General features: G+C 44.2%; 1 protein-coding gene across 1 annotated transcript in view; it reads left to right on the top strand.

The window, feature by feature from the left end:
- The first annotated feature begins 644 nt into the window (after positions 1–644).
- LOC117428869 (yjeF N-terminal domain-containing 3) overlaps positions 645–15,062 on the top strand; it is a 29,476-nt gene continuing 15,058 nt past the window's right edge. Inside the window, exon 1 of the mRNA XM_059014891.1 lies at positions 645–825. Coding sequence (XP_058870874.1) covers positions 767–825 — 59 coding nt within the window. The 5' untranslated portion in view covers positions 645–766. The remainder of the gene's footprint in view (positions 826–15,062) is intronic.

The raw sequence follows: 15,062 nt of genomic DNA, 5'->3' as shown, positions 1-15,062 counted from the left end.
CCCCACCAGTCACACCACTACAGACTGTGTGCGCAGCACAGCACTGGACCAATAGATCTCCACCTATCCAGAAGAACAGGAAAGGGGGATGGTGGGTAAACGCAGTAGCGCCTTCCTTTTCCCATTGCATTACATATCCGTGTTATTTTACCAGCTTCCCTTGATGAAATAAAAATGCATTTAGTCTCTCTTTAACTGCAATCGGGTCTATGACATGCTCAAAAAATGTTAAAACAATAGTCAACCAATTGCATTTGTTTTTGCCCAGCTGCAGCACATTCATGTTATTATTATTATTGTACTCTGTCAACAGCTCTCTGTTTGACAATACCAAGAATTCCCCCTCCCCTGTCTGTGTGCTTGTTCTGAACTCCGGCTATTGTAACACATTTTTCAAATTAACAGCTGTAATTTCTTTTAATTAACACTGAAGTAGAATTACCCCGAGCTGGCTTGCACAGCACTGTATTAAAATGACTAGCCCCAACACACTGTCTCAGAGCAGTCCCAGACCCATTCAGTGTTCTACACTAGCAGGTTGTACACAGCTCAGCCAATCAGCTGCCTTCCCACGGTCCCCCCTGTCTCCTAATTGGCTGAGCCTGCCAGCTAGGCTTCTCTTATAAACAGAGTGCAGGGAGCAACACAGAGCTAGCATTGACAGCGTGTGAAAGAGAAAGAGGCAGAGTGAGTCAGTGAGCGTGCTACTGTTTCTGAAGCCGGCACAGATTCTATACTGCTTCACGTTTGGACCCGGGGACCCAAAATGAACCACACCACAGCAGAACAGGTACCAGAACCCACTGAGCCTCTCAAATACCTGAGGTAAGAAAGGCTGGGGGTGTGAACCTGCTAATGCATTGTCATTGATTTTGTGTTTGTTTTTTTTTTTTTGCAAGGGGCTCTTAAATCTTAAAGGGAGTTCCTGCAGTGAGGACATGTTAAACAATAATTCTTTAGAAAGTGATTGGTTTCCAGCTGAAGCACGGGCACAAATTCTGTGATACAATATTGTTTTTGATGCAACGATAAACATCAATGCTGCTTGTGCAGTTCAAGTTGGCTGTATTCTTGAGACGGTGGGTGTACATTGAATTGAACACATTGTGCTGTGCAAGACTGCACAGCATCGCAGAGCTACAGGACGAGTCTGTAGGAATTCAGGTATGCCTGTGTGTGTGTTCATCTGTAGCCTTATCGCGCTGTAGAGTGATTAACAATACAGCTTCTCATCATCTCTCGTTTTAATGTGCTGATAGTAATTAACCCCCCAGGTTCACCTTTAACTACCTTTAACTGTGTTTAATATTACATGGATGTGAGTACATGCTGTAGACTGATAGACCTGAAGATCAAGCCTTTGTTTGAACAAATTCGTTTGTGTTTTTTGTTTGTCGAGTCTTGTTTTAAAACCAGCTCAGGTGCTTGCAATTTTTTTTTTTTTTCTAGTATATGGGACAATAAATTAATATTTAGGCAAAAAAAAAATTGACACAAGCCTACAGATTTTATCAGCCACTGCAAAAATAGAAAGATCTAAACTGTGGCGGGGGATCTAAATACCACCGGCATTTAGATCATTAAAATAGGACCCTGGTTGACTTTTTGAAGATTTGCACAGACAGAAATACACAGAAGAGACTTGGGCTAGTACAGGGCTAGATGTCTGAGTTTTCAAAACTTCAGCACACAAAGAGCCCTTATTTCTAGGATCTTAACAGTGGCAGCATTTAAACCAAACACTTTGTAGCTCAATTGAATACACCCCCTTGGCCAAAATAAGCTCATCTGAATCTGAGCACTGTTGTTCAGCCACGCTGCTTGATCAAAGGACAGTCCACCTCAGTCTTGTGATGTAGGCGTGGGGATAGCCAACAAGACAAGCCTGTTAGTGTTAATCACATCCAGTGCAGTCCAGTGTTGGTAGTGGCGTCTACAGGGATGGAAACAAGACTCCTGTTGCATAGCAGTTTCACCCATTCCAGGTTTTAATACGAGTTTGATTAGCCACAGTGCATAGGTAGCAAGCTCAGGTGTGTCTTATTAAACTCCTAGTTAAAGCAGGAATGGATCAAACTGCTATGGTAATGGGAGTCTTATTTCCATCCCTGCGGTTGCATGGTTCTTGGGCGTATCTGCCGGCGTGTGTGCATCTATATAGCAGTGACGGAGATCTGTGGGGTAAAATGCGCACAGTGGTCTTGCTCTCCCTCAGGGCAGCCCCAGAGGGAACCACGTTAATGATGATGATGTTATTCTTCTTCCTGGGAATAACGGACTGTCCTGGTCACTTGCCTTTGGTGCTGCCTTAAAAAAAATTAAAAAATCAATTGACGTCTTTCACCCGGGACTGAGAGAGAGGCAGGGAGGCAGTACGACTACCAGCCCCCCTGGCAAGGCTGAAAATGAAGTGGAGGAGGAGGAGGAGGGGGAGATAGACTCAAAGCTACGACACAGACTGCAAAGAGCTTTACATGTACCTGGCTTGCATGCTATAGGAAACTGCACTGATCTGAAGGGTACCATCTGCTTGATTTAGCTTTTTGGCGATGGTTAAAAAATTGTTCCTGTCAATCAAGTGATCATATTTGTGCATTTACTGTAGATTGTCCTGCTTATAACTGGGAGAGCTACTTACAGTACACATCCCTGTACTGTCCTATTCCTTCAGCAGGAGAGTTGTGTGCCATACACACTGCATGTTATGTTACAGCTCTGGGCTATTTTTAGTTAAGCTAACACGTTTTTTTTTTAAGTGTAAAACACACCATTTAGTACTCAGCATTGATTTGAAGAGCATGCTTGTAGTCTGCCTGCTGGCTTTTCAGCAGAAGACAAATTACAGTGTTTGGAGAAACATAATGGAAGGATTACAGTGATTTGCTGTCTCCTCTGTGTTTAAGAAACGCGCCACTTCTCAACGGCTGTTGAGATCCCTCCCTCCCGCCCACGCTGTGCTGTGCTGTGCTGTGCTGTGCTGTGCTGTGCTGTGCTGTGCTGTGCTGTGCAGCACCCCCTGCTCGGAGAGCCCTTATTACAGAAGCTCAGTTTGTACTTGTGTACCTCCATCCCAATGCAGTATGTATTCCCCAGCCCGCTTTCTACTTGAGCAATGACGCCCCATAGGGTGAATTACAAGAGGGTGCAGGCCTGGTGTGGACGGTATAATGGCACGCTTGATTTCCGATGAGCGGGGCGTTATTGCTATCTTGTGTGATACAGGGAATGTGCATTTCATTATCCTGCCAGGCTGGGAAGCAGCTCCTTTTCCTCACTAACACCACTTCTTATCTGGAGACAGACTCCATCTAAGCTGGAACGTATTTGCTGGAAATGTATGAGAGCAGGAGAGGGTCTGTAGGGCTGGGAGGGGAAATGCGTCACAATCGATATTATTTGATGTCAAAAGCCTCTAATTAGAGAAGATCTACAGTATGATGGCAGGATAATAAAAAGAACAAGCATTGATATGATGTACATCATGCACACATTAACTGTATAGTAAGCATGTTCGTCTGCATTAATCACTAGATCTCCATTCCCAGTGTGGTTGGTGAGAAATCTCACGATGGTCCCCATTAAGAGCAGTGAGCGCGTACTGGTTTTGCACGTTGCAGACGTCAGCCTTGCACAAGTCGAAACGCTGCGTCAAAGAATGAAATGAAGTCTCTGTTGGTATTGCTACTTATTTCGAAGCGTTTTAGGTTTTGTATTCTTGCACTGATGGAACCTGGCGTTTCTTTCTCTCCTCGGTTCTCCTTGTGTGATACAGCGATGTTGCTTGCAGGATGCTTCTATAGTCAGTCAATCATACCAGTCCATTGCTGTGTATGTTAATTGCTGTTGCACCTGTGTAGCACTGCCTGTTGCTCAAGTAAATGCTGACTTCTGTATTTTTGTTTGAAGTGAACCAGCACATTCTGAGACGATGCAGACACTGGGTGTGTTTCTTAGGCAGAGGCAGGATCTCCAATACGCTGTCCTAGACATGCTGTTCTGTAAGTGCTCTTAAGAAAACCAGCACCATTAAAGGTCTGATAACCCAGAGATTAAAATCACTTTCTAACCTCTTAATACCCTGCGCTGGCTTCTAGTGTTCCCTGAAAAGGTTGCCTTAATTAGATAAAGCGTAATTCTGTGAAATAACCAAACCTCTGCTTTCAGCGTGATTGAATTTTCTAGTGCTAAGAGATTCCCCTCTTGCCAGACGCTGGCTCTGAATTCTGTTATTTGCTTTTAAGAATAAGAGCTGCTTTCACTCGTGCGTCACTAAAGCTGAGGGAAGACAAAGGCTTGGACCTTGTTTTCAGGAGACTAGGTTTCAGGTCACTGCACGGCACACCAGAAGAGACTTGGGGTTTGATACGACAACCTCAAACTAGGTCTCCTGGAACCAGTTTTCAAAACGCTTTTCCTGAAAGTGGCCTCATGTTCCCTTAGCTTCACATCCCAGAAGAGGCATATCTGGTCAGGTTCACTAAGAATATATGCAGGTGTAAAATCTGCACTGTCACCAAAAGAAACAAGACTAGCACCTTGGATTACAAGGCATACATGACCATGCAGTTCCATTGTAATACCTTGATAACTACGGATACCGCCTGCTTTTACATGGTAACAGTGGGTGGAATAAGAGTGTAATTACATGGGAATAGCCTGTGCCCTGCAGTTAACATTGAATTACATCAGAAAACAAGGTGTTGCCCACAAGGCCTTGGTCTGTTACAGCAGGAACACTAATACCTCTTTTTCACTGTACAGCAGTGAACAGTGTTGATAAATAGAGGCTTTCACCGCAGTTGTGGGTGTGTGTGTGCATGTCTTATTTTCGTTCTTTTTCTCGTTGGTTAAATCTAGACTCTGAGCGAGAGCGATGTGAAATGTCTCTGGGCTGTGCGGTGAGCAATAATAATTTAAGCAGTAAATCTGAATTCAATGCCTGCCTAACGGGACCACTCTATTATTCAGAGTTTTGCATTGCAGAGTGCGGCATGCTGAGGAGGAGAGTAAGCCAGACAGACATGATCTCCAATGGGAATCGTGCAAATGCAGTTACACTAGCTTTAGTTTCTCATGAATGGCTTCCAGTCTGTAGCACAGAACTGTGTCTATGGCTCCAGTGGGGTTACATGCATCACAGAAGAGTGCACTTTCAGTGTTCTGGCAGAGAGGAAGGAAGATTTGAAGATTTTAACCTATGAGAGATCTGGAGAAGATGCATTACTAATGCAATACAATACAATACAATACAATACAAACATACTTTTTTTTTTCGCTCCCTTCATGAAGGCATCACAGAGCATTTGACATAAAAAGATATGTAACATCTGGAACAACTAAAAAAAAATCTAGCAGGTTTTCATTTAGCTGTATGCATGTGAAGCTGTATGTGAAGCTAACTGGAGCAGACTGTGCTTCACAAACTCAATCCATTCCATGTGTATGTGATCCAGCCCTGGCAGTGTTTGAATGTGGAATCGTGTTATTTAGCAGTGTATTCACTTGGGGCATAGCACAGTTTTCCGGGGGGTGACAGTGATAGCTGTGCTGATCGGGAGGAGGTTGGGCTTCAGGCTCAACAGGATTCCTCCCTCCTTGAACCAGCGTTTGATCTTCCCAAGAGTGTCTCCTGTCGCTCAGGGAAGCAAAACAAAAATTCTAAATATATCCACAAAAAAACAAAAAACCTCTGTGTTGCTGTTTTCTCCTATTGCGCTGTGTACAGAAACCAGGGCAGCGGTTTTAAAAAGCCGTATTTTAAGCATATTACAATTTGTGTTTTGTTTGTGCTTCTGAAATGCTTTTATATGATTTTAAGTTCAAGTTTTATAAGATAGTAGTCCAGCTTTATTTTTTGTTGTTGTTTTTGCTTAATGGCTTCACTTGATCATAAACAGGTGCAGAGCACGGGTTATATATAGTTGATACAGGGAGAGCAGTGTGGAATGGGGTACTGAAGATAATGAGAGGGAAGAGCACGGATTTCCTTTGAAGATCGCTCGTCCCCTTTGATTTGAGGACGAGACGAAGCTGTCAGGTTGTAGGAGAGCAGAGAGCTGTACGGCAGCGGCTGGAGTGGGCTGCTGCAGCGCTAATGAAGTGGCAAGGGCATTATTAACAAGGCCCTGACAACTCCAGCACAGGGGGTCAGGGCTCAGTGTCTCTGATTGCATTTGATTGCTGGAACAGCGCAGCTTTCAAAGAGTTCTGACATCTTTAAGATCTCTCTCTCTCTCTCTCTCTCTCTCTCTCTCTCTCTCTCTCTCTCTCTCTCTCTCTCTCTCTCTCTCTCTCTCTCTCTCTCTCTCTCTCTCTCTCTCTCTCTCTCTCTCTCTCTCTCTCTCTCTCTCTTGCCAGTTAAGATTTTTTTTTATTTCTTCCCTGAAGCCCATGTAAAAAACCCTTCTTTCTTTCTGTCTTTGTCTCAATTTTCTCTATGTACAAATACTATACAATGTTTAGCAGACCCCGATATTGATGTGATACAACCAACTGAAATGTCTTTGTATCAGTCAGTTTGTGTAAGACGGCGAGGATGTCGCATTAATCGTAGCTGTACTGTTATTCTTATTTAACGATATATTATTTAACAGGACAGGCTGATCCCCACCCATCCTTCACGTGGTCCCTTTTCATAGCAGATTCCCATACAGTTCAGTGAAAGGGGATGAATGAACAGTGAAGCTGTTTGTCCGGTCCAGACCTCCTGCCCACTCTTGCCCTGCTGCCAGGAGTCCTCTGCAGCTTGCAGTTCTGCGGAGGAGCGGCTTGCTTCCTTCCCAGGGTTTTCTTCTCTTTCCAGCATCGTTTTGACCTCTTCCACCCACCCCCACCCCCGCTCCCGTCACAGTATTTAATGGAGCAGCGTTATCACATCTCGGTTGAAACCCCCCGGCCTGTCATCAGTCTGGCAGTAGTGGAAGTAATAGTGACTGGAGCTGAGTGCGTTCGTGTTTCACACCCGATTCTCACGAGTGTCTCAGGGCAATGAGCTTGTTTAACGCAATCGATCACAAGGTAATGACTGTTACGCAAAACAGCTGGACCATGTGGCTTGTCACGTGATCGGCTGGGCCGCGCATAAGACCTTGGGCAGTTAGCTGTTAGCATGTTGGCTGTCAAAACGTTTTTTTTTTGGAGTCCCTCGTGACTCGACTGCGCACTGTAGTTTAAATACAGCGATTGGTGCTGGTCCTGGATTTGATAAAGGACTAAAGGATCAGTTCATTTACAGAAAAAGGGGTGATTCTGAGGGTATGAGGAACCGTGTGGTTTAAACAGAACCAGGGCCTGTTTAACAGGGACTGTTAGGACAAAGTGATGCAGGCACCAGCTGAAACATGTGTCCACTTGACTTGTAGGCCCATGACGTGAAATATACTATACAAAAAACATGGAAAAAAATGGTGTGAGTGTGTGTGTGCCGCTGCAAGCTTCTGAACGGAGCTCATGGCAGAGAACTAGAGAGAACCCCCTCGTTAGCGAGCAGCCTTTCTCCTGCACAATGGATCTCCATGGCAACAAGGAGGCCTGCAGACCCAGATAGAGCCCCCCCCCCCCCCCCCCCCCCCCCATCACAGCTCTGAAAACCACATTCCAGCAGCTTTTGAAGAGAGAGCGATCGTTACCTGAGCCGACCCCAAATTGGGGTTTCGGGGATCCAGCGAGGAGGCTGCGTTAAATGTGATACACATGGCTGCATGTTCCAGCATCACTGCCCCCCCTCTCTGGCTATCCACTGAACTGTGATTAATGTGAAGCAGCCCCTTCTGCTGCATCCTTTCTGTTTCTCAGTGCGTTACACAGACAGGGATGTGACCTTATAATAAAGCACTCCGCTTCGCTATATCTGTGCAGTGTGGTAATGGCAGGAGTCTGTGTGCGTCGTTTCCTCCTGCTGAGCTCAGTACAGAAACCAGGGCAGCGGTCTGAATGATGCGCTGTTAGCCCCTTCGTATCCTCTTCGGTGTTTGATCCATTCCTGGTATTGCTATGAATTTAATAAGACACACCGGAGCTTGTTACACTGTAGCTAATCAAGCTTGTATTAAAACCTGGAATGGGGTAGATGCAATAGGAGTCTTATTTCCATCCCTGTAATCGCATGCAAGACCGAATGGCCATCATCAAATGAATGCTATTAATTAAAGCAGTTAACTGCACAATAGCAGAGCCCCCACCTGTACATCAGTATTCCTGATTTATATCAATTGGCTTCTTGGCCACTCTGCTGTCCAAGCTTTGAGGACCACTGGCTTAAACCAATGCGCCGATTGAGACACTTGTCTACCTGACTTAAGTTTTACTTTGAAAAGTTATCTGTCATCTGTATCGCGCCACTCTGACCATACTGGGCTCGGCAGGAAGGCTCCACGCTGCTTGTTGGCACACGGAGATGAGCTGGCAGGGGGGGCACAGATCCCCTGGCAGAGCTCTCTCCTTCATCCCGATAGCGCTGACAGTAGCAGCTTGTGCCCACCTCGCTCAGCGTGGGGAACAGAGCGATGAGACGCCACTGATTGGAAACAGAGCAGCTGAGCTAAGGCGGTGGGGGAGACACTTGCTGAAACGACCGGAACAGCGTCTGTTTTATTTAAAATGATACACTCAAGCTCAAGACTCCGCTGCTGTTTTGGACAGCGCCTTCTGCAGTGCTCTAATCGAGCCTTCATCAGCGTGCTCGATAGGTGCAGTACAGCGCTCCTGTTAGTACACTGAAAGAGGACACGAGCCCAAACATCTGTCTGCTTGACTTCGTTTCTTCCAGTGTTTGGAGTTCTGATGGAGCATTGTGAAGTTATGGATGATTAGTCTTTAATTACCTCCTAAACACTCATTATTTTACAGGGCTAGTAAACCAAACGACAAAGCAGCTTGAATTTAGGGTCTCTCAAGTCGATACTGATGTGGGATTTTATTCTTTCAATATTTTAAAATGCTTCGAAAAAAAATCCATTAAAATCTCAGGATTTACGATTGGATGAGTGTTTGTTTGAAGCATTCAGCTATTGTTACGTGTATTTGAATAATGTGGTATTAACTCTCTTTGATTAGTGCCAAAAGATTGGCCTTTTTTAACATAATAAACTTACTTAGGAAAGTTTGATTGAGGTAGGAAATGTCCTGGCTGATAAATATGTACAGTACAATTCAATGCAGGCTGTATATCAAGTTTAATTGATTAGTTTTGAGCTTGTGAGATTCCCTAATGCAAACTGTAAATTTGGCGCAGGAAGATTTGCTGTCCTTGCTGTGATTTCTATCTGCTAATTCTCCGACTCGATGACCTCAGAGGAGTGCAGGAATGCCAGCCACACAACCATGCGAGATTACACAGTCTGGAGGACAGAACGAATCGAAAATAAACTGCTTGGAATTCCCTATCGGAATCCCGGGCACATTGTGCAGCGCACGCAGAGTATCTAATTGGGTTGATTAACAAACCAAAGCAATCAATTGCAATTTAAAGGAGAGACACGCACCCAATCCTTTCGCCCATCTCTGCAGAACAGGTGTAAAATATTTAGATGAAGATTTGCGAAACTGCAGAAGCTTAATGCTCTTTTCCTGCAGCTGAAATGACTTGAGTTGATGAGCTCCCAGTTTGAGGAGAGTGTCGGTTTGGCAGGCTGTCTCCTGGGAGAAGGGAAGGACATTGGAGCACAGAGACACTCTCTCTTGAATTCACTCGCATTCTTTCGGTCTGGCTCCAGGCTTGCAGTGGGACTCTTACAGCATTGTGCGATGTCTTGCTAATTAATATCTGGTTTTGAAGAGTGGGCAATAGTCAGGGATACCAAGAGACTCTTTCATGAGCAACAAATGCACTGTAGCTGTATTACACTTTGAACTGCTTTTGTTGGAGGGACACTTTTATCAGGGATATTGGAGGATGATTATGTGTCCCGCTGTGTTGTTTTCAGGTCGCTCGATGTCACATCCCCGCCTCTTCACGCCCCCTGCTGGTAGCGGTGTTGCAATGCGCGGAACCACGCCGTGCGCAATCAATTTTTAATTAACGCAGTTCCTGAAGCGCGCTTCTGCATACTTGCACAGGGGGGTTAAAAAAATGCATTTTTTTTGTATAAGCTATATTATTAATGACAATAAACATCTCTGTGTGTGGGGGGTGTGGGTTCTCCGAGAATGTGGGTGCTGACGTATTAATAGGTCAGGTAGGTCTTCTATTCCAGACACGTTTCCTATTGAAATCAGTCATTGTGAAGTCTTTGGGCTGCACTGTCTCCCTGGGGCCTGCAATGACTCACAGAGGCACATCAACAGAGCTGAGAGAAGGCACAGCAATAAGGAGAAATTGGTCAAATTCCACAGTAACCAAACAATGGAACAACACTTAGACAGCGAGCCGTTGGCCATACTAATCACTCAGTAGGCGAGTTTAACTGACAACCCCAGTTCTAAAGTAATCAATTACACCTGAAGGGAGACAAGAAAACTCAACCCTTATTGCCGCTCCCTGCGGAACAGGTGTAAAAATACAGGTTGACTGAGAGGGAGAAGACTTGTTAAGTGTTATCACCCTTTCCTGCAGTTGAAATTCAACAGACGCTCCCAGTTTGAGTGTCTGTTTTGCTGGTGCTGTTTGAAACGACATGCATTCCTAGCCTAGTGTTTCAACGGAGCTCCATCTCTGCTGAACACAAGGCAGAGGTAAGTGGTCTATTTTTATAAAACAGTGACGTGGAAAGCACCAATTAAACCAAGGCTTTAAGAAAAGAAGAAAGAATTAGCTACTCGGAGTAACATGAGTGTGGGTCGTTCAGTTAACACTGACGGAAATAAACACCGCGTCCATCTCCTTCACTGATTGCTTAAAAAAACAAACAGGGGCGTCCAATCACAGCCCTGGAGCCGCTGCAGTATTAACAGGTAGTATTATATCATTAACTATAATGATATAATACTACCTGTTAATACCTGTTTGAGTTTTAATTGGTTCAATTAAACCATTTAGAACAGGGATGGAACAAAGACCTGGAGTGGAAGGGACCACTTTGGACACCCCTGGAAACATGATTAGATTGAGGGGGTAAGTGGAAGTCTCATTTCCAAATCCGCTATTCCAGTCTGCAGAGGTGAAGGAACTCGGACTGGCGCAGAGGAATCCATATCCACATCCAGATCGCGGCATGCTGGGTATTGCTAATATATCTGGTCGCCCACAAACATGACCTTCAGTTTTTTGCTTGAGGCTGTTGCATAGCAAGAGGGAGGTAGTCAGTGTGCACGAACAAAGAGAGAATACCCCATCTATACCACGTTATAAGAACAACACAACCCGTGACAGTCAAAGCCTCAACAGAGGTCTCTCGATTGCCTCTCAATTGTTCTGTTAATGGCTCTGAGTGGGAGGAGATGCGCGGACATGGCAGAGAGGATGTTAAATTCGTTTCTCAGGAGACGCAGGCAAACCTGTATTAAAATGTCAGAAGAAATGTCTGTGATAGCTCAGATCAGAGACGAGCGAAACGTCGCGGCTGCTTTCCGTCCGGCAGGCTGAGCGATGATAGGATCTGTAGCTTTTTCTTTTCCTGAGACGGGCTATATCGGTCTGAAGAGAGAGAGATAAGGCTGCGGGGGGTTATTCGAGGGTGGGTTAGTTACTAAACTCTTCCCAGGTGGAACAGAACCATTGTTAACTGTTAATCTTTCAAATGCAACCTGGGAATGGATACATCTGCAAATTAAATATACAAGCAAAGAAAAGTACCAGTGAGAATATTGCTATTGACTATGATAAATCCTATGATTATTATTATTATTATTATTATTATTATTATTTATCAATAATAATAATAATAATAATAATAATAATAATAATAATAATAATAATAACTGTCAAGTTGTACATCAAATCTTTGTAACGCCTTCAATGAGAAGTTATGTTTTTCATATTCTTTCCATTGCTTTTAAATGTTAACTAATACAGTGGGAAATGTAGACTGGGCGAGTGCTTGGCTCTGTGTGAGATGTCAGGGGAAAATCCGGTTATATTACAGAGAGATTATACTCGAAATCCATTGTCCTCGAACAACTGTTCCGATGCAGTTTGATAAGCTTTAATCTCTCTCTCTCTCTCTCTTTCTCTCTCGCTCTCACGCCTCTACCCCTCTCTTCTCCCTCCTTTGAGAATGTATACCTCTCTATCAAAATGTTCAAATACATTAGACCATTCTCAGATGTTCAGTCAGGCACAGGCTTTGTAAATATTTAATAAACGTTAGTAGCATTTTTTTAAAAATGTATTTTATTAATCGTACTCTCAGAGAGCTGTGCCTTCACAGCGCTGAAAAACACTTTGCATGAATATATCAGACCGCACTGTGATCCAGATATGAACACATTCCTCTTGATGCATTCCATAACAACATGGTAGCTCAATTTCATAAATACCCATTTTATTTTGGAAAGCAGATTCGTCATTAGTGTCTTATGATATTACTAACGTGCTGGAATTTGTGTTTTTCCTGTGTTGCTGTCGTCGTACCTATTTTTAGTTGGAAGATTGCTTCTACCCTGCAGGAGAATAGTCAGATACTTTTATTTATTATTACCAATGTCAGATCATTTGAATGTATTTTAAAAAGCAATGCCTGATGCACTGTGTCAGCGATGGTCAATTCATCCCCGTGAGCCAAAGACATCGGAGAGGATGGGCTGGAGGCATTGGATGCTGTCTGTGTGACTTGAACCCCGGGCGCGCTTCACACTGCAGCCCCCCCCGACGCTGTAACCCGCAGGCTGATCTTATTCCCTGGGTGGGAATGGCAGATGAAATCGTCTCTTTGTATAATAATGTCAGCTCTCCTGCCACATCAGGACGTGTCAGTGCTCCCCCCCTGGGCTCCTCTGTGAACACATGCCTCATGCAAGATAAAAAAACAACTCCTCCTCTTAAATGTAACGAGGCGAGGATGTGTGAGAATGTAATGAGATCGCTCGGGGAATCGTGAATCTTTTTAATGTGCACATTTTCTACGAGATATATATATATATAAGACCGGTTTTAGCCAGATCAGTGGCTTGTTATTGTGAAACCTCATAACCCTTTATTTCAAACAAACCACTTCACCCTTCAACTGGTCTCCTTAAAGCTATGCTAAAGATCTTTTTTTCAGCTGCAATTGGCGGCTTGCATGTTTTTCAAATACAAAACTGCAGATTTAGACAGTTAAGCCACTGTTTGGTGGTATCACTTCCTGTTCTGTGGGTCAGTCTCACTCCCATGGCGCCTAGCACATAGACTCTGGACCTACAATTATAGGGAAACAGTGTTGAGTAGTGGTTAGGGCTCTGGACTCTTGACCGGAGGGTCGTGGGTTCAATCCCAGGTGGGGGACACTGCTGCTGTACCCTTGAGCAAGGTACTTTACCTAGATTGCTCCAGTAAAAAATTCAGCTGTATAAATGGGTAATTGTATGTAAAAAATAATGTGATATTTTGTAACAATTGTAAGTCGCCCTGGATAAGGGCGTCTGCTAAGAAATAAATAATAATAATTACATTTCTGTTAGCCAAAGCTGTAGGAATGACTTAATACAGTAGGGCCACTTGTATCTTTATGCACCATAGTTTGTGGAGAGAATATAAAACTATATTATTTAGATTTTATTATCTCTAAGTTAATATGTCGTGTGGAGGGTATTTATAAAAGAACTGCCTACAGTTCAATCTGGCAATGCATGTGAAAATATTGCTGTGATGAGATTTGCTCTGAGACTGGAGTTGCCAAAATACATAATGCGACAATAGCATTGATCACGGGATAATCCGCGGGAATCAGCCTTCAGATCTCACGTGAGACGCGATCTGCATGGCGGTGCATGTTGATTGCATCTGTTCTTCCTCTCTTGAAATTGCACAGAAATCACGAGCTACTGCTGTCTCCTGTGAAGTGGGACTGACGCCTCTGAAGTCAGTTGTGATTGGCAGATGCTAGCGTTCCTGTCTAGCTGTTGCGAGCTGAGACACAGACACAGACGAAGCCACTGACACACAAAAACAAAGAAGCATTCTGACAAGAGGGAGAAAGACACTTTGTGGAAATACTTCAGTATACAAATAAAACGTGGCTGTGTATAATAATTCAGATTTCGGACTACACCACTGGTTATAATATAATAAAATCGTACTTGACAGCACTGTTAATGCTAGCATTGCTTTTGCCTGGAGGAGGCACATTGTCAGAGCATCACAAATCTCTTGACAGTTCCTGTGTGATCCCTGTGCGCTTCCTACAGCAGCTGTACTGCCCTCAGCTCTCAGCCTCCTGCAGAGACAGGAAGTCTCGCCCTTTGCAACCAGGCACTCCGAGCATTTCCCGAAAGGTCAGAGGGCAGTTGTGAGTTGTCATGGTTGCAGTGCTTCCCGGTGAAGGTAGCTTATTTGACAGAAATGTCACATTGCTTTTAAGAGCTGAACACAGTTGTGTGTTTTATTTCATCACTTAAAGGTCAAGAGCCGAACAGGTTTCTATCGTAACTGCAGTCTCTTACCCACGGGGTGTCCTAGGAAAATCCAGCGATGCTTTCAGATCCGAAAGTTATATGAAAAAAAAGGTGAAGCCGTTATCAATTCTCCAAAGCCCCTAGTTCTCAGTATTTGCAGATGTAATAAAACCAACCGGCGTAGTTTGTAAGCGGAGCCCCCCATAAACCCACATGCTCAGCAAATAAATCTGCAGTATTCAGCCTTGTTGAGAGTAACATTGGAAGCACTCAGGGTTGGGAATGTAATTATAAACCTATAGCTCAAACAGAAACAGGACAGCAGAGTGCCAAATAATGCAATGGTCATCCGACTGTTAAAATCCCCAATCCTGAACGTTAGGAAATAAAGCAGCAATGAAAGAGGAAAGCCCCAGCATGCGGCGTGGTACGGGATCGACAGTATATAAGTCCTGGAGTAGTTAGTTAGTTGGCAGTGGACTGGGAAGACGCACAAGGGGCACGGTGGTGGTGGACCATGACTAGCATCTGCAGCAGCTGGGGAATGAAAGAGCCCAGTCAGCAGATGTGTTTATTTAACCAGGATACAACCC

This window comes from Acipenser ruthenus, chromosome 49 (assembly GCF_902713425.1).
Source record: "Acipenser ruthenus chromosome 49, fAciRut3.2 maternal haplotype, whole genome shotgun sequence".
In the NCBI taxonomy this organism is placed as follows: domain Eukaryota; kingdom Metazoa; phylum Chordata; class Actinopteri; order Acipenseriformes; family Acipenseridae; genus Acipenser; species Acipenser ruthenus.
This window is presented reverse-complemented; position numbering and strand designations above follow the sequence as displayed.